Here is a 26,286-nt window from a genome sequence, read left to right as displayed (position 1 = left end):
TATTTTGGGATGCTTTTCTCTTTTTTTATTAGATTGAATTTTCCAATTAGAAATATATAAAGGCACTGTTAAATATAGAATTATAAAAGAAAAAAGTTAAACAGAAATTGAATTGTTTTGAGTGGCAATACTTTCTCGATTGTTTTAAAACTAACGATACTATCGCATATGCACCATCGATGGTTTAACAGCTCCAAACTGAACTTGAATATTTCAGTTCTGCTAGGCACATTTCCCTGTTGTAAATACCTAATTAATACAAAGCCGTAAGTTGTGGGAATAATTCGCAAAGTAAGACTTTAAGAACTTTAAGAAATCATATTCTAGGCAATTTAATATTTGATACACTTGTCATCGCAATCATAATGAAAATATGTACGTAACACAACAATTATAATGCTTTTTCTGACCATTACCTTGCAAGACAAGAGCGATTAAGCAGTCTGACTTCTAATATTTCGTGTCAGCATTTTCCGCTTCTCTTGGCGCCATAAAAACGTGTTCATTGGTGAGCGTTTTGGATTCAATTAATAGTGTAATACCGCAAAATACAATCTTCTGCAGTTTGGTGACCAATAAAGAAAGCTGGCTCGTTGAATTTCTTAATATTCTTCTGGGGAGCGGAAGATTCATTTGGTTTGCTAAATAGCCAAGACTTCTTGAGACAACAATATTAAAAGGGAAGTCATTGGTATTTCTCTAAATATATTCTCTAGGATCTAACTTAGACAGACATCGTCCATTCACTCCTTAGCGTATATACATATTTACAAGCAAAGGGATCGGGATTAGTTATTTTAGTAGTAGCCTTCCTCGGTGTCCTCGCGCTTGGCCTTGCGATATGAGGTGATCCTGCCTGGCTTGAAGCCGCAGTCCACGGACACCTTGCCGGCAACCTTGCCGTAGCTGTCGTTCGAGTCCTTATAGTCCTTGTAGGCCTTGTAACCGGAGCTGGTAATCCGCTTGAACTTTGGATTCTTGAACTGCTCGGTGATGTAGCCCAGCTGCTTGTACGTAAGCTGTGGGGCCTCCTCGTCGTCGTCGGCAGATTGCTCCTGCTCCTCCTCCTCGGCGTACTCCTCCTCCTCCTCCTGCGGCTTGGCGTAGGTGCGCTTCTTCAGCGTGATCACTTCGCTCTTGAGCTTGAACAGATTCTCCTCGGGCACGTTTGAGAAAGTCACTTTTTTCTCGCCATCCACTGGCTTCTGGGCGAATCCGTAGGCCAACTTGGCCTCGGGTACATTGATGGACTTGCCAGCCTGGGCGGCTAAACTCACGCTGATGGGATCCGCCGCGGGACTATTGTCCTGCTTCTTCTCCGCCGCATAGTGGATTCTGAAAGGAATAATCTTGTTAGTTCCTTGGAATCTAGGATTGCTGATGGGACTCAGTTGGGAATCAACTTACTTGCCGTATACAGACCCTGAGCTGGAGCTGGAGTCAGAGGCGTAGGTGCTATCGGCGACTTGCTGACACGAGCAGGTGGGCTTGCACGGCGTGGTCTGTGCGGAGAGGAGTGGAGTTCGGGTAAGTTGGGTTTCGGGTATCGGAAAAAGGTATCGAAATTGGTTTCTATCGCTCCGCATAGCTCCGAGGCTTAGAAAGCACGTACGCGACGATACAATGATGCTGTGGCTATATAGCTATATATATATATATGTTTTGATGGAGGTGGCGAGGCGGTGACGCAGAGTTGGATGCAGATAATGCCAATGCGGAAATTGTTACTGCAGCTGAGGGGAATGACGATGGATGATGATTGCGGTCGAAACTAATGTTACTGCTAATGATACCTAGCTTTTTGATAGCTTTTCAATGTGATCTGGATAGGTGGTAGTTATTTAATAGTTAGTAGCAATGCAGGTTGTAACCTAACTTATATCTATTGGGTGATATTGGGTAAAGGTGCAGAATATTATAGGAAATACAATATTTTGAAAATAAGGAACTATTGTATAAAAATAATGCGTAGTCTAGAGCATGTACATCTTTAGACATGAATACTGATCATATAACTTGTATGAGATAAGGTTCTAGCGATGCATTGCCTCCTTAAGGTATTAGGCAGACGGTATTTGGATATATAATATCAGGGTGAGGTGAAACATGGTAATCACTGGGATATAAATACATAAAAAATAACTGGGTTTTGGTTCGGCTGTGGGTTAGGCTGGCATGGATTAGTCACTGGATGCATTTGGTTAGAGGTGATAATGACGGCCCGTCGGGGATCTCTTGTAGCAGTCGATCCGCTCAAGCCTCTGCAGACGCTCGGCCAGACGCTGGGCCGCCAGCGTCTTGGCTTCGATGGCGCCCTCGAGCATCCGACGGCCCAATAGGTTGTTGAAGGCGTGCATGTACTGGAACAGCTCACGTACTTTGCCGCATGTCTTCGGAAGCTGGGCTGGCTCGATCAGCTGCTTGCTGCACCAGCAGTTGTCACCGATTGGCGACAGGTTCACATCGCTGGGCTCGTAGTATCGGGGCTTCGGTCGCACCACTGAGGCGCCCTGGCAGCTCTGGCAGAAGTCCGTTCCCTTCTCGGAGCACACGCAGGCGGCCATAAGCTGTTTGGTATAGAGAACACGCGGTTAGTAACTTGTTAAATTATTGATAACTAATTGATTTCACTTATTTTCTTAATCATTTTATTTTGCACATAACTTGGAGGGGTTTTTTGGGTCTTGGATAAGCATTATAAATGTAGGAAATTGTTGTGTGACTATCCTTATTGGTCTTCCTAGAGCCTTTTCACCATCGCTGCGACCTCAGCTGTGTCTCACTCACTCGCTCACTGAAACACCAGGCCGCAGGGTTCTTTCGCACTTTTTTTTCTTACTCACCACTTGGATGCAGTGCATGCCCATGACCAGGCAGAGAAGAAGCTTGCAGGCTTGCATTTCGGGTTACTTTATACTATGGAATATCAACTCGGCCGTATGCTGTGCTGCTCGTCGCTCGTTAAAAGTTTGAACTGACTGTGGGAGCGGTCCACACGGCTTATATAACCGTGACGTTACCCAGAAGATCGCCACAAGCTTGGCGTCTTCTCAGTGCATTAGGGTCTCTCTTCGAGGTAAATGAAATCTTCGCTCTGGTTTCGTAGTAAGTGAAATCTTCAAATCTTTGGTCGCAGCAGATTTTGGGGTCACTTTCGCCCCTCGTGACCTTGACTGATGGCGAGGGTCAGGTTCAGGTACAGCCTGTCCCAAGTGCGCTTTCCCCAGCTAATGATCATGATGGTCTTTACGTGCCTGGGATGGACAGAGATGTACTTGGTACACCGATAAGCTCAACCCAAATCAGAGCAAGCTGTCGGAATAGCTGAATTCCACAAATTTTGGAAGATACAAAAGGCGAAACTTAACAATGAAATGTTCAAGTTGCCATTAAGCCAAATAATTTCATCAACATCATAATTTTCACAGTCATTCCATACGATAGAGCTAATAGGTTACTTAGTTAGTTGGAGCCCCAGAAAAGCATATATTACGGCATATATTTATACTATGCATATATTTTTATATTTTTATACATAGTAGTTCCCATATAGAAATCATCGAACGAAACCGCGCAATTGCAAAGAATTCGACTTGAAGAACTTGGAATGTACATACATAGGAAACCGCGATTAGCTGTATAGATCGTTCCCGATTCCTAAATAGGTCAGCGTCATCTCAAACGAATCTGGAAGTGACCCGGGAGTCGGGAGCACTTCAATGAAACGAAATTGGGTCATTAACCTAATTCGGGTTTGTTTTTAGCGGATTTTTAATCACAACAACATAGCTCTGGGGAAAACACGGCCAGTCGATGAACTTTTCTTCTGATCAATAATGATAGCGGTTTTTTGTAGCGCTGAATTTAAGATAAATCGATTTTTTCTAAAAAATTCTAATAATAAATCGATTAAAATCAATAAACTAAAAAAATGCAGTCAAAAAAATCAATTAACTGAAAAAAAAAACATGTGCCACGACTTTATATTAATTTTACAAAATTTAAAACCTATAGCTCTTGGTTAGCACAATACTTGGTGCTTAGATCGATTTTGTGCAATTGTTCGCTTTCAAGAAAATTTCAAAAACAAGAAAGGAAGCTATCTTCGTCATGCCGAAGTTTGTATACCCTTGCAGATAACATTTCAATACATTTTACCCATACTTATGTTTACACAAGGTATAATAAAAGGCATTCGAACGCGACCGTACAAAAGTCACTTTTTCGAAGAAATGCCATGCCAAAGTTAGCTTCCTTTCTTGTTAATGTTGTTTTTTTTACTTTATGGATAAGTTAGAAAAACTTGTAAACTTTTTATTTCTACTCTGGGATTCTTCAAGTGATGTTAGAAAGCAAAATTCTAAGCATAATGTCTCTGTTTTATCAAAACTGAACATCAAAATAATTAAAAATCGCCTTTGCTCGAATTCGCATTCGACCTTTATCGAAATTTCTTTTAGAATATGCTGAATTCGTTCACATTTGAACAATCGGTGAATTTTTTAAGGGGGTCTTCTCATTGGGCAACTTTTTTTTTTCGATTTTTTTTTTTTTGCATTTATTTATAGCTTGGGATGGTGTGTATATGTCCCCAAAAGGATTTTTAGAAATTCGAAATACTTTAGAAGATACAGCCTTTTTTGTGAAGCAAGATCTATGCAAAATGAGCTTTTTTCAAACTTCAAACGCGTTTATCTCGAAACCACGTTTTTCGAACTGGCGGCCATGATATCTCCAGTTCAACTAAACCGATTTTCATGAAACAAAGTGAAATCGACGCAGAATTGTCACCATTTTCGGGTGACGGAACAGATTAAAAAAAAAAATTTTGTTTTCTTTTTTTTGTTTACACTAAACTACAAAAAAAAAGCCCGAAATCGAAATTTTTTTTTTTGACTGGCCGCCATTTTGTTTAAAAAAATTTAAAAAAAAATCTGTTCCGTCACCCGAAAATGACATCTATTCTGATTATAACCCCGTTTTTATTTTTCATTTCGGACGCTCTGGAGACCCTGAATCGTGGCCGCCAGGACGACACCTTTTTTTTTCGACCACCAAGTTTGAAATCTCATTACTCTTTGAACAACCCTCGTATCGAGGCAAGAACAACTTTTTTAGTTACTTTGAACATTTTTGAATACAATAAATAAAAAAAGTTTTCAATTATTCTTTGTGTTTTCAAATAAGAATTTTTTTAAAAAGGGTCCAAAAAACGGCTTTTGAATGAGAATACCCCCTTAATGAAACTACATATATTGATCAAAATCAATTCAGAGAACTTTGCATTTTTTGGCCCCGGATGCTGTTTCTGTTTCACTATAGATTTTTATTTTAATGTTTTTTTTACATTTTACCAATCAATGTTTGTATTTCAATAGCAACTTTCTGGTGTTCTCAACCTTTTTATTGCATCGAAAAAATGTATCTCTAGTCTTTGGGCTAATGATCGGAGTAATCGGAAGTACGTTTCCCGACAATCCCACATAACACATCAAAATAATCACGTTTTTGCGGTATCTCGGTGCATGTATGCCACTGATGTAACTCCGATTGTTTTGTTTACTAGTGTAATCTTAACAATTCACCGAATTCACATGTGTTTCTATAATCGGCAAATGTGGTTTTTAACAATTACTATATAGGCTGCCTGTTATGTAATGGGAAATCCATTCGAATTTAGTTTTTCTATAGAAGTTCAATAACTGACGGAGATAAGGAGGGTGTCAGTGTATTTTTTTTAAATCTGAATAAACACTTTTTGTAGACTATAGTTTCAGTCTGAGTATAAATTCTTCTTGTTAAATATTTCCAAAGTATTTCTTGGACTCTTAAACGCCTAAATGATTTTATTTATTATTTTATATTATTGTTGTCAACCAGGGTGCTTACAAACATATACAACGACCTTGACTAACCGCCATATCAGAGGAACTTTCTGTAGGCAAAAGATCACAATCGATCAGCATTTGGACTCATGTGAAGCAGTGCCGTAATTGAGAGAGACTTTTGGAGGGTCAAGACCTCATTTCTTAAAATTGTTTGGTAAAAACAGTCGCTTACTGGCTTACAATTTGGAAACAAATGCAGAACACAGTAAAATTGACTAAATAAAATAAATTATAAATGATTTTAAATAGGTTTAGTTACTCTAAATTGTTTAACTAATACGATTAGTACTTTTTTCTAAAACTCAAAAATTGTATATATAAGATAGGTAAACGTTATTATAACCTGATTTAAATCCCTCCAGCGATCTGGTTTTCGTTGCCCAAATCCCAAATCCCCAATTCCAAATGGGTAATGGCCCGGCAACAGGCCCAGACAGATGATGATCCCGACCTTATCAGGGTCTGAGTTGTATAAAAGGCCCGTTCTGAGCTCCCCAGAAACTCAGAACGACGAACTTCGCTCAACCTATATACGGAAAAAAACGCGAGTATATACAAATATATATATACTTGGCCGGTCGCGAGAAAGCTTATCAGTCGCAAGCCTAGTCCAGCTGGCAAAGCCCGCAAAAGTCTCCGCACAGTACAGTCCAACAGCTCCAAGTGATCGCAAGTAAAACCCAAATAAAGTCCAAACCAAGGCTTAACCAATCTCAGAATGGCAGCAAAAAGAATGGATTTAAGTAAACGCACTTTTTTGGTGCTGAGCGGCAGCTCGAATCCTTTGGGTCAGTCCCTGGCCCTCGAGTTCTGCAAGCGCCTGGCTACCGACTCCATGGCCCTGATCCTGGACGAAGACGAGCAGCAGTTGAGCCGTCTGGAGGAGTACCTGCAGCGTGAACTGAAGCCGGAAACGGTGAAAGTGAGGATGGGAAAACTGGATGCCAGCCACTCGAATGGCGCGGATATCATGGAGCAGGCTTTGGAGGCGGCCAACGACCAGTTCGAGCGGACCATTATAATCCATAACGAGGGCGAGGCGGCCACCAAGGTGCTCCAGGAGCCTCAAACCACCCAAGACTGGAAGAGCTACGTCCAGCAGCAGCTGTATGCTCCCGTGGCCCTCAGCCAACGATGGCTGCAGTCGAAGACCTTGGAGAAAGTCGAGAAGCTGGCCGTTAATGTGACCTCGTCGCTGATGATTCGTCCGCTGATCCATGTGGGACTGCTCTGCTCCTGCAAGCGGGCCAGGGACATGTACTTCCGGGCCATGGCTGCGGAGGAGTTGCGGTCCGGAGTCCATGTGCTCAGCTTCACACCCGGACTGCTCTCCACCCACCAGACGCAGTGCGATGTCAACGGCAACGAGATCAATCCCGAGGAGCTGGTCGCCTCCAAGCGACTGCTCCAGTTGCCCAGGGTCCAGCCACTGCAGGCCACCCTCAAGCTGATTAACATACTGGAGGAGATCTCCTTCGTGTCCGGCCACGAAGTCGACTACTACGACACCTTTGTTTTATGAGTAGCATCGTGGCGGTGGGCTGCGTCCCTGCCGAACTTTATTCTGAACCTGGCCAACGATTTGGATGCTTTTTTTGATATGATTGCTCGTGAAACCCTACAAAATAAACTCTGGCTGCTGACCCTGGTCCTGATTCTAAAAGTGCTTCTCCCCAAAAAGGATTCACACGAAAAGGAAAACGAAATCAAAATTGCTATTTTTATTTATTTTTCAAGGGGGCGAAACTGGGAGTCTACCATACAACTTGGTTTATCTCTGACTGGATGGGTTTTATATCTCTTACATTTTTGAGGTAGTCATTTTTGGTTAGTACACAAAAGTGCAATCACTGACGTTGTCCTTGCTAAAGTCAATGTGCTTTGCTTGAAGATGTTAAAAAGTCACTGTTTTAAAGGCAAAATCCTGGAATTTTTTAACAGAAATTATTTGAAATTATCTTATTTCTTTAAAAGTGAACGTTTTTTCAATAACTTATTCGAAATTTGCTAAGCAAAATGAAAATAGATTTGATGGTAAAATAAGAAGGAAATAAGGAAACATAATTAACAAATTTTGATGTTTGGCAGACGGAAAGTTTAAAGAAAACCATTGATTTCCTAGGAAATTTTTATTTTGTATTATTTGGAGAATGTCAATACATTTCATGGCATATATCATGGAATATCATGAAATATACATTCAAAAACGCAGCGCATGACAATCGTTTATTAACCTTTGATTTCCTTCATGACGTTATGAATCAGCTTATGTGCTGGCGCCTACATATACATATATAATTGATTATATAGTCCCGGTGAAATTAATTCAAAAACAGAAACAGCTTCCAGACAGCAATGGCGATAAGGGAACTTCTAGATTGCAAGTTCTACGGAAGACACGTGTCTATTTACAGTTGCCTGGGGGTGTTTGTATATATGTTCATATATATTATATATTTTATAGAAATACACTTAATTCTATTAGGTACACTGTTGCTGGGCCGGCAACGCAAAGTAAATGGTATTTGCTTTTAAAATGTTTTGTATGTATTTGACAAAAATTCAATAGTGTTTATAAATTTTTGGCTGTTCCTCGAAGATTGTTGTGACCGAGGAACTTCTCTCCCTGCTTTACTCGATCTTTGAGATGGTAATGCCGCACAGTAGGGCCTCTCGAACAATTAGCGTTGCAAAAATCTAAAAAGTTCGACAGAACATTTTCCAAGGATTGCGAATCTGTAATAAAACTAATTTTAATTTTTTTTTTTTTAGAAGATATGAGCATTCAAAGTTAAACTTTGTTTCGTTTTTCCATCAAACAAAAAATGGGTAAATTGGTCGACTTCCAGATAATATTACACAAAAACCATAAAACCAATGGTCAGGGTTTTTGCTTTAAGTGATAGATACATTCATAAACTGTCAGATACCCTAAAAAAAGCTCCAGTTTGGTTTGGGGTTATACAGGTAAATCGCTACCTGCCAGGTGACAATTTTTTTCACCTTTTTCTGGCTTAAGTAGTCTATAAAAACTGAAGCCGATGAAAGTCACCGACTACACTATGCCTTTAAGTTTTGTAAAACTTTCCTAAATCAGAATCATTAACCATCGCACTATGGTTTTTTTCGCGTTTTTTTTGGCATAAACTCTAATTTTAAACCTATTGATCTGAAATTTGGTATGTATACATTTTTTAAGCTTCTATGATGGCCTACCAAATTTCAAATGATTTGGGGCACTATTTCATATAGCTGCCATATAACCGATCTGGCCGATTTGCACCAACTTTTTTGTTTTTCAAGCTATTGCTTTGAAATTTGGTTTGTATACATTTTTTAAGCTCCCAAGATGACCTACCAAGTTTCAAATGATTTGGTTATATTTAAAAAAAAAAAAATTTTTTGGGCGAATGGGCCAGATCTGTTATATGGCAGCTATATGAAATAGTGCCCCAAATCATTTGAAACTTGGTAGGTCTTCTTGAAAGCTTAAAAAAGGTATTCAAACGAAATTTCAATACAATAGACCCAAAATTGGAGTTTATAGAAAAAAAAAAACGGAAAAAAACCATACTGATATGGTACTAGAAAATGTTGATTTTTTCGAAAACGTGTGGATTCGGACAAAAACGGTTAGTTTCTCATTAATCTGCACACTTTGGTTAATAGTTTCTCATTTACAACTTTTTGCAACTCTTTGCCATGCAAAAGTACTGATCCACGAAACACAGCTACACTTGTTAAGCTCGCTCTAAAAATACACGTAAACAAAAGACGGTACAATTGGACAAAAACACATAACAACGACAGAAACATTGGTAAACTTTAGTTTTATATACCTGGACAATCGTTTTCCATATTTATTCATTTAACTTCTTCGTAAACTTTTGCCACAACAAACTATCAAAGTCGCACAATTTTTCGCGCCAATTTCATACAAAACAGCTGCTACATAATCAGCTGACTTTAACAGCTGGCCAGCAGAACAGTGTTGTTCCATATGTTAAAGTTACATATTTTTTTATTTGTCTATGGTATTTAAAAATTAAAAATAAAAAAAATTTTAAGATACATAAAAATAAAAAAATTGACTTTATGCCAAAAAAACGCGAAAAAAACCATAGTGCATCGGTAGCGTCAAGTTGCGTTTGCGGAAATGCGAAGTAAAGAACTAAAACAACTCGGGGTAAAATATACCAGAATCTAGCAAAAAGTATTGCAACTGGAAATGAGGACCTATTCAACATGTTGGCTGCATTATCTGACCCGTTTAATACATCTCCACGGCATATAAATTCACGAAGATATAAAATCAAATGATTATAGTCCTGCAATGTCTAGTTTATTAGAAATTCCCCAAAATTAAGACTTATTTTTAGTAATAAGTAGCCAAAATGACAAAAGAAAAGAACATTAAAAATTAAAATATATCACAATTTTTTTTACAGTACAAAATATATTTATTTGTGGTTTACATCGGTTCATATCGGTTATACTTGTAATATTTTGGAAAAGTTTTCAATATTCGTTCGGTATCTGGTACAAACCGCCACGTTTTGAAGAAATCTATAAAACGTAAATTTTAGCTTTTAAATTAAAAATTGATTAATGTGCACTCCTCACCATCAATATTTTAAAACGTGAAAGGGTTTTATTCATTAAATGTTTTTCGTTAAAAAAGTTAGTTATCTTTGGTATCTGTTATGCAAATTAAATGTTTTAAATTGAGTAAAAAATTAAATTAAATGTGTTGTAGTTCTCATAATTTTTTCATAAAAATGGAACCATTTAAGGTACCAAAAAAAATTAATCGCCACGTTTCATAAACACTCTACAAAATATACATTTTGGTTTTTTAGTTGAAAATTAATTAATAATTAATATGCACTCACCTATTGTTTTTACCACCTGTCTTTCCACCAGAAGTTACTCCGCTTTGTGAAACCTACAAAGCCATAAATATAAGCAACAAGAATTGAGGATAACTTCGCCGAGAAGGCAAAGTATTTATACCCTGGACTGGGAACGCAATGGGTGAGGGTCCTCCTGGTTCACCTCATCAAAGCTTGCCTTGATAGCTCCACGCTTCGATGACTTCTCCCGCAGCAACTGAGCATATGACGGAATAACCATTGAGGACGGATGGATGTCTATAAGAGCAGGGTCAGTCACCCTTTTTCTTTAAAGAGGATGACCAAATAAAGTATCTCTTAATGTAATTTGAAACTTTTAACTTACCGCGCTTAGCCCAGGACATATTTTTGAAAATTTTGTGCAAATACTGCTAAATAAAAAGACAAAAATTTTTCACAAAAAAATGGGTAAAACAAATACTACTAAAAATTTGGAGCGATTCAAAATATTTTCAGTTTCACGTTCACTCGACCGAGATCTAAAGCACACTGAATTTTGTTCACAGCCGTGTCTGAAATGTTATTTTTCATTTGACATTTGAAGTCCATGGACTATGTGATTTTTTTTTTTTTTTTTTTTTTAAACAAAGGTTGTATCTCGTATGTATGTACTTATGCATTTGTGATCTATGATCAAGCTATGCTGGAGCACATTTTGAATTGCCACGTTAAAACATTCATATCCAAATCGTCAAATTCAAAAATGCAAATTGGGACCTCTTTAGAGAACTTATCACCAAACAAACTCAGACAACCCAGTAACAACACAAACAAAGAAGCAGCTATTATTAAAAAGTCGCTGATCCAAAGTGCCCACCCATCCGTACCACAAAATACAACCTTCTCTATCCCTCGTACTGTTCCCTGGTGGAACCAAAACCTGAATGGAGGACCCTTAAAAACAATATCAATACAGAAAACATGATTAAATATAAAAAGGTAATGCAACATTCAAAAGGTCAATTGGGAATGCTAAAAAAGGCTTTAAACTTCACTTCCGAAATCCAGCCAATCTCCGATCCTGCAAAAATGTGGCCAAACATCAAACGGCTCTGCGGAATCTAATAAATAATCGAAAGAACAACTCCAGTTAATCTCACATCTCTTTTCCATCAAATCGGAGAATGGTGCTCTTACTCAGGTTCTTCACTCTCCCTTGATAAATGTCAACTATTCCACATATGCCGGAAAATAAGTTGCAGGGCTAACATCATAACAGGCTCCATCAACGTCCCAAACGCTGATCAAAGAAAAATCCTAGGACTCACATACAGTTTTCCCGACCCCTTAAAATCATAAAACACCCCTCCTCAAGGAAATACAACTGCAACACAACCTCCCTCATCCAATTATAAATATGATATTCAATTTTGGGAAGTATGTAGTATCACACTTTCATTGATCATCGTCAAATTACAACGTCAAATTAGATTACACCGGTAGGTAGATCGTAAAACAAATAGAATTTAATTACTAAATAACTGTATATCCCCCTGACTATGGAAGCTCGGAAACATTGAATTCGAGGTAAGAATTTAAAGTTTTCGAGCTTCCATAATCAGGGGAATATTCATAGTTATTTAGTAATTAAAATTCTATTTACGGTATTCAGAGCTTTCGATGAGGGGAACCGAGACAGCAATTGACATAGATTCTAGAATTTTGAACTTGCCAACAATGTTGTGCTGTTGATCTTTCATAATCATTGAAAAGCAATAATTTGTTTATATTTTTTCCTCGCTGTTTAATCTTAAACATTCTCTGTTATTAGTTGAAAGGGGCTTTTAGGATTCTTCTTGTGGTGTGTGGTTGTTATTGGGTTTGAAAACCGATTAAGTGAACTTTAGATAATTTTATAATATGTTAAGTAATTCCTCAACAAAAACATAAGCAAAATTTATTTAAATGAGTTCTTATTTCGTATTATTATTTATTCTTGGACATTCGAGGTACATATTATTTGCATTATTTATATACCTTTGTATGGTATTATACTATAAGTCATAAGTTTTGCAATGCAGTGAAGAAATCATTTACATATATCATATGTACTATGTACTTTATCAGCAACCGAGACTAACTATCTTAGTTTTTATGCAAACTAGTCTCTCAATTTTGTAGCTGAATGAAATTTTGCAGATGGTCTTTTTTCTGTTTTTATTAGTATATTAGTCGGCACGCTATAGATCATCAATCAGCCATAGGAACAATCAGGAATTTAAAACAAATTATTTTTATTTTGCCCATTTTTAAGATAGTTTCGTTTACTTTGAGGTATGATAGTTTTTATTGGTTTAGGAACTTGGATTTTAAATATACAGTGTAAATATAAATGAAGTAAAAACGTATACTAGTTAAGTTTTTTTTTTATTTTTAAACATGTACCCTAAATACTGGGATATATGTAGTTATTTTATACCATTTTAAAATAACGTTTTCATCGAAATTAACTTATCTAGCTGGTCAGGAGAAATCAAACAATTGAATTTATACAAAATTCTGGAAATATCAGTAAAAAATACGGTATTTTAAAATATAAATAGCGTTTGGATCTCTTTTAATATGAGTTTTTCCTGTGGCCGAACTGCATTGAGTTTAATGATCCACTTCCAAACTGCTAGGGTATACAAACTTTGGTGTACCAAAGTCAGCTTATTTTCTTATTAAATATTAAATATCATATATGTTTGTATGTATATATTACTGCTACAAAGTTGCCGAGCTTTACTGAGCAGATTGCGCGAACCTCGAGTCGAGCTCAACTCTTCTTCGCTTGGCAGTCGCTGGCCGGTCCGACCTTGACATTGACTTTATCGCCCGCTGATTTCATGCATTCCATTATTTAGCTAAAGGTATTACGATAAAGACAGTAATTTCTGCGATATTCTGCCGGCATTTCAGCCGCGGACATTAACGATGCGATTAATAAAACATAGACAATTAATTAACTGAAACCATTAAGCAAGAGCCGGCGATAACCTTTCCCCATTGGGGCGGAGCTTTAAGCGCGAGAAAGCAGGGCGCTTGTGGAGAGAGGAGATTTAAGGGGGGACTAAAGACGGCGCGAGAGAGTCTGTGATGGAGAGAGAGAGAGAGAGAGAGAGAGGAAATGGCACGGGCGTAGTCATAGGGATACAAATTCCTGGATGTATCGTATGGCCAATTCTGAACCAAAACCGAACCTTATATGATTTTTTTTTGTATTTACAAATACCCCTAGATAACGTATATTTTTGGGACATGACTGATCACGTATTTATATATGTATTCTTCCCACATTCAAACCCCTACGAATTTGTTTCCGAATACGCTCCTGGCTAAGTAAAGTGAGCTTTGGCCAGCTGAGAAAAAGCTGTCGGCATCAGGTAAAAGCGAGTTAAAAAACCCCAGTAAAGAAGGCAGCCAACTGTTGCCGCTGGAGCGTGTGTGTGGGAAATAGAAAGTAATTCAGTAAAATAGCTGGTCAAATTATGAATCTGAAGCAACGCACTTTCCTCCTGGTGACCGGAGCCTCTCGTGGCATTGGCCGGGAGTTTGCCCACCAACTATCGGGACAAATCAAGGCCAAGGGGTCCGTGGTCGCTCTTTTGGGACGAAACCAGGCCTTGCTGGAAGAGGCGAAGACGCAGATCTTGAACTCGGAACCCAATCTCGCTGTGCACACATACTCGTTGGAGTTGAGTACAGCCAGAACAGAGGATTTCACCAAGATCCTGGAGACCGCCCGTGGCGGAAATGGGGATTTTGAGCGCGCCATTGTGATCCATAATGCCGGAACAGTGGGGGACACCTCTAAGCGGGCCAAGGAGATCGGGGACACACTCTTCCTGCAGCAGTATTACCACATCAATGTCTTCTCCGCCATTGCCCTCAACTGCGAGTTCATGCGGCTGTTCCAGGGGATCCCCAAATTGGTGGTTAACCTCAGCACTCTGGCAGCCATTGCGCCCATATCCTCAATGGCCCACTATTGCACCGTGAAGGCCGCCCGCGAGATGTACTTCCGCGTGCTGGCCACGGAGGAAGCAGCACCGGAAACCTTGGTGCTCAACTATGCCCCAGGTGTCATCGACACCCAGATGACCGTCCAGGTTCAGCGCGAGGCCCACGATCCTGCCATAGTGGCCATGTTCCGAGAGCAACGGGAGGGCAAAACCATGCTGACACCAGCTCAAACTACGGCACGTTTCATCCAGGTTCTGGAAGCCCAGAAGTTCAAGTCCGGGGATCACGTCGACTACAGGGACGAAACATATTAGACCCTAAAAATGATATTTTGGTAATGGAAGTTTTGTTTAATTATACATATAATAAATGCAATGCAGCTAAATCTAATTTAAGAAATTAAATTAAAAAAAAAACTTTGAATTAAACTTGTACATATATTTAAGGAGTTTCGGGCCCTTTACTGATAAAAATTATAAAAATCTTCAATTGTACAACACATAAAACACATTTAACTTTTTGGAAATAAGAAACCATTACTGGCGGCTTTAACACGTAAATTAGGGAAAACTGTGAATGAAGAGTACAACGCACATACTATGAATATGCACACATGTTTCTAGCCGATAACAGATCTTCTAAGCCAGCGATAATACTCTTCTTATCAGTTTCTATTGAAACCAAGAGTGTGCAGAGTTTCAAAATAGGTTTTACGACCAAATCTCAAAAATCCATTAATTTAGCCAAGGTATCACAAAAATAAACAGGCACTGAACATTTCCTTTGCCTTCCTTTCATATGCAAAAGCAAAATAATGCAAATAAAAAATTTTTAATAAAAAATTTTTAATTATGCTTCAGGAAATACTGAATTTTACTTTTGTGAAATTTATTTAGGGTTTTTGTCGCATAGAATCCAAGGATTCGAATTTGCTAGAAGAAATCTGCGGCACTGCGTCGCTTGGTGGGTATCTTGAGCAGATCGTCTGTGAGGGTGGAGCCCGTATCGATGGGCGTGCTCCTGGCTGGAGTGCGAATCTTTTCAGAGACCTGCTTGGGCGGACCCAGGGGAGTTGTGCCCTTTACAACGCCAGGTGTAACCTTTCGCCTCCGGACACTTAGGGGCGATGGTGTGTGTGATATGACGGGCGTTCCGCGAATACCCAATTTCCCGGTGGCCAAGCGCTGGGCTGCCGGCGACATGCTCGCCAGGCGCTCCATATTGGAGCGTATGAGCGGAGAGCCCATATTCCGACGCGCGGTGTCCAGAGCCACTTGCTTCTGGTTGCGCATCTTTTCGCTGACTTTTTCGGCCAAGGCAATGGCAATGTTCTCGCGCCGGGAGTTCTCATTGATCCGAAAGGAAGGTCCCTGGGTGGGGCGTAGCGGCGTGTCGCCGCCATCCAAGCGGAAGGGAGTACCATCGATCTCGCCCCAGGTCATGATGGGTGAGAAAGCCTCGCCGGGTCGCGGCGATGGCGAGCGCAGGAGATCAAACCCTCGTATCCGCGGCGTGGCTATGCTCTCATTAGTTCCAGCAGCTGGTGCCTCATCCACCTTCTCCCTGTGCTGAGCCTCGTGCGGAAGCCTTGTGGCCCCGTGATGAATGCTTTGCTTCCGCTCCGCCGCCTGGACACGCTCCTCTTCGGTGAACTCTACACCTTCGGGCACATACATGATGGAGTTCATGTTGGTGTACTTCCAGGTCTCGATTTTCCTGAGGGGATCGGGCTCCTCAAACTGTTTCTCTATGCTGGGCAACATCAGGGCCCGTTGCAGCTGCTCCGCGGACAGTTTTTCGTGGCTGTACAGCACTGCGTACTTCTGGCGCAGCTTTGCCTCCGCGGTTTCGATTATCTCCTGGAAACTGTGGTTATCCTCGCTCGTGTAGTTCTGCAGGAAGGCGTCGAGTGAGAGCTTCGAGGTGCTGTCCGCCCCGCCTTCGGCGTCGCTTTTTTCGGAACCGGCCGTGGAGCCAGGAGTGTCTGCTCGTCGCGAGGGTGGCAATGGTGTGGTGTTGCCGTTGGCCTGGCTCACTGGCGTCTCAAACGTAGCTGGAGACATGGCTGAAGGAAAGTATGCTTGTTAGTTAAATAGAATTATCCACAATGATGTCGCCACTAAGTACTCACCATTATTGCGCTGATTCTGGCGTCTGCTGCTCCTCCCCGTTCCTGGAATCCTGCCAAGACTGTAGCGCTCCCGGATCTCAGCCATCTGAACGAAATCTCTGCGTGACTCCGCGTCCAGGTATTCGTTTTGCGCACGAAGTTTCTCTAGATCCGGGAAGAAATCGCGCTGGATGATCTTCGACATTTCCTCGATGTACTTCTCCTCTGTGAGAATCTGGGGCTTGTTCTTCGCTCGCACCGTACCCGTGGGCTTCTTGAACTCCGCCAGCGCTGTGTTTTGGACGCGAGCTATCTCCACCGCCAGGCTGCCGGGCGTCGCCGGTGTTCCGGGTGTCGCAGGCGTACGCGGCGTCATATTCATGGCTCAGTTTTTTGCCAGGAGATAGTGGTAGAAGTAAAGAAACATGAATTAAATGTTTTTAGATATTATTTTGTTTCCAGGAGATAGTGATGCCGAAAACATCGATGCATCGAACATCGATATTTTTTTAGCGATGTTTTTCGATGTATTCTGACATAAACGGACATCGTCATCAGCGTTGTCAATTTAGCTTATTGCCCGCTAGATCTGGCGGTTTTCTAAAGCATAATGCGAGATAAATTGTAAACTAGCGGCTAACGTGAATAATAGCTTTTTCCACAAGGAAAAATTAACGTTATTTTGGCTTTTGAAAAATAATTGGCAGCTCCGTGCTTTCCTAAATACTTTATAGAATTTTTCCATTTAAAGGTCAGGATTCTTACTCTTTTTCAATACAGAAACTTCCATCTAATAAAATAGTCAAATCCAACAGATACCACAAGTTTTCGAAGTATCCAAATACGTGGATGCTGTAAAAACAAAAGATTTTTAGCAATAGCTTTATTTGCGTTAGAGCAGTTCCAGAAGAGGATATACATAATTGACCCTTTTGCCAAGTTTTCAAATATAACACTTGCAGAAAAAAATAGAAAAAAATCTCAAAACCAAGAATAGGAATATACTTTTCAGAAAATTTCTTATACGTCAGGTTATATTACGGTTTTTCGTACCATCTTTACGGATCCCCGAGATACTGTTTTTTGAATTTATATCGTTATTTTTCTATATTGTCAAGTTCGAAACATTCAGAAATATTGTTTAACTACTCTAGTGAAGAGTTGGCAACACTGTTCAACATGGAGTTTTCCAGTCGAGCTAGCATTACCTGGAGATCAACTTTGTTTTTATAAAATTGCGATGATTTGAGTAAGCTATTATGCGTTGCCAATTTACCTATTTCCCCAGCTAGGTCTATCGTTTTTCAATTGCCAAATTGTGTTTTCGGAGAGTATCTGGCGAAATTTTACGCTTAAATTAATTACGAAAATTATAATGTATATATTTCGGTTATAGCTTGTTTACTTTAATTTATTTCGGCTCAGAATCTAGCTTTTGCGGGTGTTCATAACTCGGCATCACTGAAGCGATGAAGCAATATATCGATGTTTTGGTATTAATACGGAGTTTTTCAAAATGCGGAGCAGTATGACCGTTAATCCGAATTTCCAGCGATCTGGCAAGGATTACATGTATCTGTGGAACGTATTCGCCTGGCGCGTAAATTATTTTAAAAGTTTAAGCCTAGTACTCTGACGAGAAAAATCCGCTGTCTAAATTTTTCTCATCAGAGTATTAGGCTTTAAACTGCTGAAAAATAAACATGAACTATAAATACACTCTTTTGAATTTCACAACCTAAAGCCATACTTAATAATTTTTTCACCATTTGAAAGCTAAATTCACCTTGAGTAAAGGAAGCTACATTTATTTCCGTAAAAGATTTGGGATTCTTATTAAAACTTAACTTACGTAACGGAGAAAGTAATTTATATTGGAGAAACATCTTCTGAAAATTCAGATCGCTTTGCAAATCAGAAAGCGTATATGTACATCGTAATCGCTAATTGTACTTACATAAAACTAAATATAATTACACAAGTTATAATGTATAAAATATAGTTAATTTTCTTGTTTCAATCTTTCTCCAACTTTTTAAATTTTCTTGTTCTATTAAAGATTATTTTAAATATTTTTAAAATCTAAATCATTCTAAATTCATTAAATAAGGTCTCGAAGGTCTGAGTCACTAATAATAATATTATATTTTGAAATCTTATCTTATAAAAATTATTGAACTATTTATTAATAGGTTAATTTCGCAACGTGTAGAAATCATTATAATAATAATCAAAGGGATTTTTTATATATAAATTATAAAAATACAACTTATATACTACATATTTAAGTGCAGTCATAGTCATACTCATACGTTATAGGCTCAATCTCGAGATATAAAACAATTCGTCATTTTTTATTGATTCACCTACTTAAAAGAACCGAAAATAGTTCATACAAGTAACTCAAATGGCTAAACAAAAAAAAAACACTAAATATACATACGTATTCTATACATAAAATATAGTTACGACTTACCACTGAATCACTGGTCGTAGGTTTCAGCACGCTGTATCTTATCAGCTGCATTACCTGTCGCGGACCCTATCAGCAAGCTCGCAGCAAGCTCCCAATCCGAATCTCGCCCCACCTGGCTGGAGCTGGAGCACACAGTCCGCTGGATTTTCAGTCAGTCAAGAGCCAGCCCTCATCGTAAGCCGATCGCCGTAAATTTCACAAATTAACCATTTAGCTAGCCTCCGAGAGTGAAATAGATTTTCAGACATGAAGTACTACCTGTTGGTGATTGCGGCCGTGTCATTTCTGACCTACATCAGTTGCGGTAAATCTTTGGCCTTTGGCCTTTTTCTATACCAAGTGTTTTTTTTTATACATTATTTCTGACGGTGTAGTGCATTATGTAAGAAGGTGCGGTGGTCTCATGGACACTAAAATAAATTCGAAAAGCGGCATATCTTATCGATAGCCTATACATACATACATACATATATGTATATAGCGGCCTTCAATTGTTTCGACTTGGACTAAACTTAATTTTTGTTCAGTGTATTTGTACCGGAAAAAATGAAAAATTTTTAAATAATATAAAATTATCAAAGGATCAAGATCCAGATGGAAAAAGTTTGCTCTTCCCTTACAAAAAATTCAATACCGATTGACCTCGAATCAGCATTCTTTTTTTTATGTGTATATCTATGGTGAATGTGTGTGTATACAGTCGCTTATATATATTTTTTTATTTTATTTAAACAGCAGGTTTGGATATGTATATTAATTAGCTGTTTCTTAGATTTTTGTTTATTCACCAGAAAACCTCAACAATTTACAATGGAACTTGAATATTATCTGGGAATAGCCTAAAAGAATATATAGAATAAAGTCAGCCATATTATAAATAAAGTTCCCGCGTTAATATTTTTTAAATGCATTTAAGCGGACCGATTTCAAGTTTTAATGTTACCAAGATGGCTTTAGTTTATGCCTAATTTGAACATTTAAGTACTGTGCCAACATACATACTTCACCCTGCTTTCCTAATTCTTGAACTGTAAATTTTCTTAACTTATCTTGTGTGTGCGGTATACACACTATGTATACCGTTAACTCACTTTGGGCCCATGTACATTGTCGATAAGAATCAATTGCGGTAATATGAGAAAAAGTTAAAATAGATAACCAGAGGGGCGCAGTACAGTGCGTGACATTAACAGCTGGTGGAACAGTTGAGAACCTTTTATAAATCAAACTGATATAGAAAGCCTTGTTCTAACTTTCAGTAATCAAAATGCAAGGTTTTAACTTACTTTCGGCTAAAAATCCAGTGAAATACCTAAGCTTAATTGTGCTAAGAACTCCAAGAAGAACACTTTGTTCACATTTTAGCTTTCTTCTAAATGCCATTGACAATTTCCAAGTCAACCCAGAGCTAGTCAATCTTAAGAACCCTCTATAGGGGTTAAATACGCACGGAAGGCACCATGAGAATGTGGACCTTGAACACCGGATGAGAGAGTAGTTGTTACCATTTCTGTTTTTGTGGAAAAGCTGAGTACAACCATTACTGTAATCTAATCAGGCTCGCCCCGGTCCGTTCCCCTCGCTTCATTCGCAGATGGCTGCATTCAGTGCAACTCGAAGACCAACGAACGCTGCGCCACCGATCCGCTGAGCCTGCTCAATCGCAACTGCTCCGACGGATCCTCCAACTGCTACTCCCGCGTCGTGGGTAAGTGACAGCCAAATATTAATCTATTTAACTTTAAGTGCATTTAGAGCTATAAGTTAAACTTAAACTTAACTTCAGATGGCTACACGATCCGCGGATGTGCCGCCGATCTGGACAATGCCACCCGATCGACGTGCAACAATGAGCTGGTGTGTCAGACGTGCACTTTTAGCGAGGGCTGCAACCGGAACCTCTTCCCGCTGAGCCGCGCCCAGTGCCTGCAATGCTCGGGCAATTCGACCTGGTCGGTGTGCGCCAACGAGACGTACAAACTGGCCTCGATCTGCCCGATTTACAAGTTCGGCGATCAGTGCTACATCCGCAACAGCAATCGCACCGTGGACGGATCCTTCCAGCGCGGCTGCCTCACCTCGGCGCGAGCCAACAAGCAGTGCGTCAAGGACGGACACTGCTTCACCTGCGAGGGACGCGGCTGCAACTTCCTCGCCGCCAATGACACCCTCATTCCGCTGGCCCGCGACTCTGCCGTCCAGGTGGCACTCTCTGTCTCCCTGCTGATCGTCGGCCTCCTTGTCGCCGGACGAGTCTAAGGACCGTCTCCTGGGAACGACCACAGCTTCCTCCTGCTCTCTACTCCTCCTCCTTTGTCGGCGGCCAGAGCATTGAACGTCACATTTTCCCCAGCAGCATTATACATTTACGTAACCCAGTTTTATTACTTGCTTTTGAACAAAACGAATAAAGATGAGGAAGAGAATGAGTGAAAAATTAATTAATTGGGGAATATTTTTTGAAAAACGTAAAATATAGACATTAGAATGTATTTTGTTCTTATTTTTTCAAGCTTTCCCCTTGCTGGCTTTAAAATTCAAACATTATGAAGGGAGAGTGGTGATTACATTGATCAAACGCTTTGTTTGCCTTCGGGTCTTTACGAGGTGCCAACGGGCGGCACTTGACGGCATTCGGAGCTGCCGTTGACACTCTGCTCCCTGTGAATCCCGTCGAGCCCAGCCAGAATCGGACTCGAAACGAGAACGGGAACAAGAGGCAGAAGCAGGACCAGATCCAAAACCGGAAGTTCTCTGCGCCAATGAGGGTGCATAAATGTGTCGACGCCTTTTGAATATTTGTCAATTAATTTTCATGGCTCTCTCTTCCGAGGCAATTTCCAATCGAAATGGATGTGCGGAAATAGATCAGTGGCTTGCAGATGGATAATTTTGGAGGGAACACGCGCGAGCAAAGTATGCTCATAATCGAATATTTATATTTAAATAAAATTAAAATGGTTTGTATTGAGTAAAATATCGTAGGAAGCTTATTGTATAAACACGCAAGGGAAGAGTGTGTCCGGCTGTAAAAACTACGAGTAATTGCGGTGGAAAGGGCCAAGAGTATGACAAGTATACTGGCATTAGGCCAATTACCACAACGTTTCATCGACGTGCCGACTCTGCCGCTCTTTTATTTTCCCTCTTCAAAAAAAGTTCGATGAATGTCTGATAAAAAAGGGTTACAATTCTTCGATATTTCATCAGTGAAACGCGGTATGTAGGTATCTCTCTCTCGCAATCTCCAAAGGAAATATTAAAATAATAAACAAACTCCAATTATCGCGTAAATATTTGTTTAACATCAGTAAATGGATATGGAGAACAGTATAATTATACTTAAAAAGAAAACTAAAAGTCAAAACTAAACATTACAAACAAAATTATTAGCAGTAAATTATATTATATATAAGTAAGAAAAAGGAAAAGTTTTTTTTGTGCCCAAATAATGTTGATAAATTAAATTATAAAAAAAAATTCCCAATTGTTGGGGTGTTATTCCATACCGAAATAATTGCCCAAATTTAAATATGAAATAATACCCTAATCATAAAAAAGACAAAAAAAAAAAAGTTACCAAAAATTTGTATGGAATACAACAACAAAGATAAGATAATTCCCAAAAAAGAAAGAAATGAGTCTTCAACTAAAAATGTTTTGGGTATTATTTTATTTCTGTTTTAATGGAAAATACGTAAAAAGCTATGTTTGAATCCCTTAATTAAATTAAATTATAATTTTTATCAAAAGTTTGTAACGTAGTAAAGAGACATTTCCTACCCTATAAAGTATATATATTCTTGATCAGCATCAACAGCCGAGTCGATCTAGCCATGTCCGTCTGTCCGTCAGTATGTCCGTCTGTCCGTTTCTACGCAAACTAGTTCCTCAGCCAAGTTCGAATTTCAGTATTAACTGTTTGAATATGAATAAAAAAAAGTTTTAACTGTAACATATTTTCATTTATGAGCTATGAGAATTGGGTTTTATTTCAGAATTTTGCCTTTCATTTTATGAAAATAGCAATTGATTAATATAGAAAAAAATGAAAAGCTGTGAATGTATGGTATTATTGGTAAATGTAATAGAAGTTGTTATTACTTTGCTTTTGTTCAGCATATATGTATATTTATAATTCATATTTTATTAGCTATTTAAAAATTATGTTTTTAAAATAAGATATTTTTTTTATATATATTTCCTTTTGGTTTTTCTTTTCATTTGATGTTTTAATGTCTTTCACATTTCACTTTTCAAAAATTCTCATTTTGAAACATTGAAAAGACAAAATGATTGAAGGTTCAACAAAACCAATAAGCAAGGAATGTTAAGTGCAGCTTCTTACTTTCTAGGATGTTATATAAAAGACAATGACATTTTCATTAATATGGAGCCAACAAAGAATATTTCTAGTGAAAAAGATGACAATAACGGAACGAAAATTCAGATACAGATTCAAAATACAGATGATCGCAAATGTACAATTTTTTAGGACTAAACAACTTTATTTCTCCCGTGCAAAATTTAAAAACTTGTGCAGAATGCAATTTAAAACTACAAGAATATGCAGTTTGAAATAATTCAGATCCAGAGTTCAGTTGAAAATTTCAATGCAAGTTTTTATTTAATTTATAATAAATTAAAAACGTTTCACAAACATTTTTGAATACGGAGTTTTAAACAGTTTTTGAATTGGTGAATTATTTCCATTATTATATTAATAATTTTTTTTATCAAAAATGTAATGAACTCCCCAAATTCCATCAAAAAAATAAATTTTTGGGGACTTATTCGTTTATTCTTTACTTAATTAATTGGGGGGTTATTTCCTAGCGCCGATAAATCATCAATTGTTGAATTTGTCAATGATGACAGCCTATGACATGCCAATGTTAATTTCATCGGTAATTTTTATCGTTTAGCGTTATCGCCGACATGGATGTTAATGAATTCCTAATGAATTACTGATGACTGGTACTACAGTTTGCATCTCTTTTCACTCGCAAAAATAATAGTAACACCTGGTGTTGCTGTAAAAGGCTTATTCCGGTTTCTGGAAGCTTACATCAAACTTAAATGAAATTAAAATTAATTAAATAAAACGTAGAAGCGCAGAGCTGTCAGCCCGTTTCGACGAATCGAAGGTTTATTCAGTGTGAATGGCGACTTTAGATTTCAAATCGTCGAAATAGTTCGTGCGGAATTGCCCAAAATTTAAACTAAGAACGCAGTAACAAAGAAAACGCAGAATAGAACAACAATTCTTCTACTTATTTTTGCGGTTCTTCTTGGCATTTTTCTTTTTGCGATTGGTTGACTTGGAGAGCTGCGGATCGCTGGACTCCTTCGTCTCCTGATCCGGCACTAGTGGACCCTTTGGCGGCAGAGCACTCGGTTTCTTATCCAGAAGAACCTTCCCCTTCCCAAGCCCAATTGCCTCAGCGGACATCTTGAAGTCCTTGGGAAGTCTAAAGAGGTCATTTGGTGGCAAAAAAGTCGGGTCCTGGTCTAGGGGCTCTTCCTCGGTCTCGATGAGGTCATCGGACTTATTTCCATTTTTTGGACGTCTGTAGAGGGCCAGGAAGTCCAGTTCGCTGGAGGAGATGGATGTGACGTCCTCCAAGTCCTCCACTTCCATGTCTGGCAGTTTGCCACAAGTGAGACTGGCGAGAGACAGATGGAGCTTGTGGCCCCTGGCGGAGCCCGGATCGAGGCCACCGCCCTCCTGCTCTTGGTAGGCCTCCTGCATCTTGCTCTCGCCAGCTCGCTGCAGTTCATCCAGCTTATCCAGTTCGTCCTCTCGCTCGCGCAACTGCTTGGGCGTAAACACCAACGGCTGCCAGTAGAGGAGCAGCGTGGACATACGCTTCACGCCCACCTCCTCCAGCACACTGTGGTTCTCCAGCAGGGCACCCTTGTACGTCAGCCGACTGAAGCCCATGGGCACGGTCATGTGCAGCCCGATCCGGGCCTTCAGCTGGCCCACGGTCCCAAAGTGATCCAGCTCGTACAGGGTCTTTCGTCCGTCGCGGGTCACCACGTGGACAAGCATCTTGCGCATTTTCGGAGTGGCTCAATTTTGCGCCGTTTACTTATTGGTCAGATCTGGTCAAGGAAAATTTTAGTGTGAGCTAACTTGTCCGAAATCCTGTCATCGAAATAATATCGTAAAGCCAAGGCACTCTGCGGCGGCATCTGAATCATTCCCCCCGAATGAAAGGTCTCAATCTGAGATTCTGCATTTTGAAATAAACTTATCCTCAGGGAATGATGTACCTAGACAGCCTGCAGCCTAAGCCAAGTTGCATGTTGTTCATTAATTTGTACATGAATTTGTTCTTTAATTTTAAATAATATTGAATTTACATTTTCTTAAAATTCCATCAGTTTGCTGTCATTTTCAATGTTCTCTCTGGGGCAAATCAATAACGCATTATAGATCTACGCACTTATCGAAATGTAAATGGGTTTCATTAAACTGTAATAGTTTAGTTCTCCACTATTTGTACTTGAACAAGTAATTAAAAATAAGAATGGCATTGGTAATACCAAAACGATTAATCAAATTTAAAAGCTATATGTATATCGACTTTACTTGGGTCGATCAATGGCGGCGGTACTGAATATGCAAAACAAAAAAAATAAAAAAACAAAAAAGCAGCCACTTAACTCAACTCAATGGCGGCAGAGCCAAAAAAATTAAGGAACAACAATAGCACTAACGGAGGCAAACAGAAGCGGAGGCAGATACAGACGCAGAAATGGCAGTTCCATAAATGGATAATGGATAAATCCTGGGAGCAACTGGATGCGGAGATTTATATTGAGGAGGAAGGTAAACAAATCCGCTCAGGTGGAAGCCCAAGCCCGGGCCCCGGCCCCGGCCAGGTACCTAGCGTTAATTGAATGCCCGTGGCTGATGGAAAGCAGACCCCTTTTCTTTAATTTCCA

General features: G+C 39.3%; 6 protein-coding genes across 7 annotated transcripts; 3 read left to right on the top strand and 3 right to left on the bottom strand.

Moving 5' to 3' along the window:
- Positions 1–688: 688 nt before the first annotated feature.
- Cp7Fa (Chorion protein a at 7F) lies at positions 689–2,998 on the bottom strand. Its single transcript, XM_017161890.3, has 4 exons — positions 2,844–2,998; positions 2,379–2,567; positions 1,408–1,502; positions 689–1,335 (listed from the first exon to the last, which is right to left on the bottom strand). Exons 1-4 carry the CDS (start codon positions 2,898–2,900, stop codon positions 798–800), a joined length of 879 nt encoding a protein of 292 aa, XP_017017379.1. The 5' UTR covers positions 2,901–2,998; the 3' UTR covers positions 689–797.
- A 3,400-nt stretch (positions 2,999–6,398) lies between these two features.
- LOC108071211 (sepiapterin reductase) lies at positions 6,399–7,600 on the top strand. Its single transcript, XM_017161891.3, has one exon. It carries the CDS (start codon positions 6,607–6,609, stop codon positions 7,408–7,410), a length of 804 nt encoding a protein of 267 aa, XP_017017380.1. The 5' UTR covers positions 6,399–6,606; the 3' UTR covers positions 7,411–7,600.
- Positions 7,601–14,154: 6,554 nt separating this feature from the next.
- Positions 14,155–15,151, top strand: Sptr (Sepiapterin reductase). Its single transcript, XM_017175979.3, has one exon. It carries the CDS (start codon positions 14,272–14,274, stop codon positions 15,058–15,060), a length of 789 nt encoding a protein of 262 aa, XP_017031468.1. The 5' UTR covers positions 14,155–14,271; the 3' UTR covers positions 15,061–15,151.
- Positions 15,152–15,574: 423 nt separating this feature from the next.
- On the bottom strand, positions 15,575–17,358 carry Es2 (ess-2 splicing factor homolog). The gene is made up of 2 exons (XM_017175965.3): positions 16,878–17,358; positions 15,575–16,811 (listed from the first exon to the last, which is right to left on the bottom strand). The coding sequence occupies exons 1-2, from the start codon at positions 17,236–17,238 to the stop codon at positions 15,679–15,681; spliced, it is 1,494 nt and encodes a 497-aa protein (XP_017031454.1). The 5' UTR covers positions 17,239–17,358; the 3' UTR covers positions 15,575–15,678.
- Positions 17,359–19,459: 2,101 nt separating this feature from the next.
- Positions 19,460–21,773, top strand: LOC108080991 (uncharacterized). Of its 2 annotated transcripts, none has more exons than XM_017175920.2 (3): positions 19,460–19,636; positions 20,891–21,040; positions 21,119–21,773. In XM_017175920.2, exons 1-3 carry the CDS (start codon positions 19,579–19,581, stop codon positions 21,589–21,591), a joined length of 681 nt encoding a protein of 226 aa, XP_017031409.1. In that variant the 5' UTR covers positions 19,460–19,578; the 3' UTR covers positions 21,592–21,773. The 2 variants fall into 2 exon arrangements, with proteins under 2 accessions (XP_017031409.1, XP_017031417.1); XM_017175928.3 differs by having other exon boundaries at positions 19,465–19,636; positions 20,927–21,040.
- Positions 21,774–24,427: 2,654 nt separating this feature from the next.
- On the bottom strand, positions 24,428–25,519 carry LOC108081004 (uncharacterized). The gene has a single exon (XM_017175941.3). It carries the CDS (start codon positions 25,394–25,396, stop codon positions 24,602–24,604), a length of 795 nt encoding a protein of 264 aa, XP_017031430.1. The 5' UTR covers positions 25,397–25,519; the 3' UTR covers positions 24,428–24,601.
- Between the last annotated feature and the right edge of the window lie 767 nt (positions 25,520–26,286).

This window comes from Drosophila kikkawai, chromosome X (genome assembly GCF_030179895.1).
Source record: "Drosophila kikkawai strain 14028-0561.14 chromosome X, DkikHiC1v2, whole genome shotgun sequence".
NCBI lineage: Eukaryota > Metazoa > Arthropoda > Insecta > Diptera > Drosophilidae > Drosophila > Drosophila kikkawai.
The sequence above is the reverse complement of the archived record's forward strand: the minus strand, read 5'-3'. Positions and strand labels throughout refer to the sequence as shown.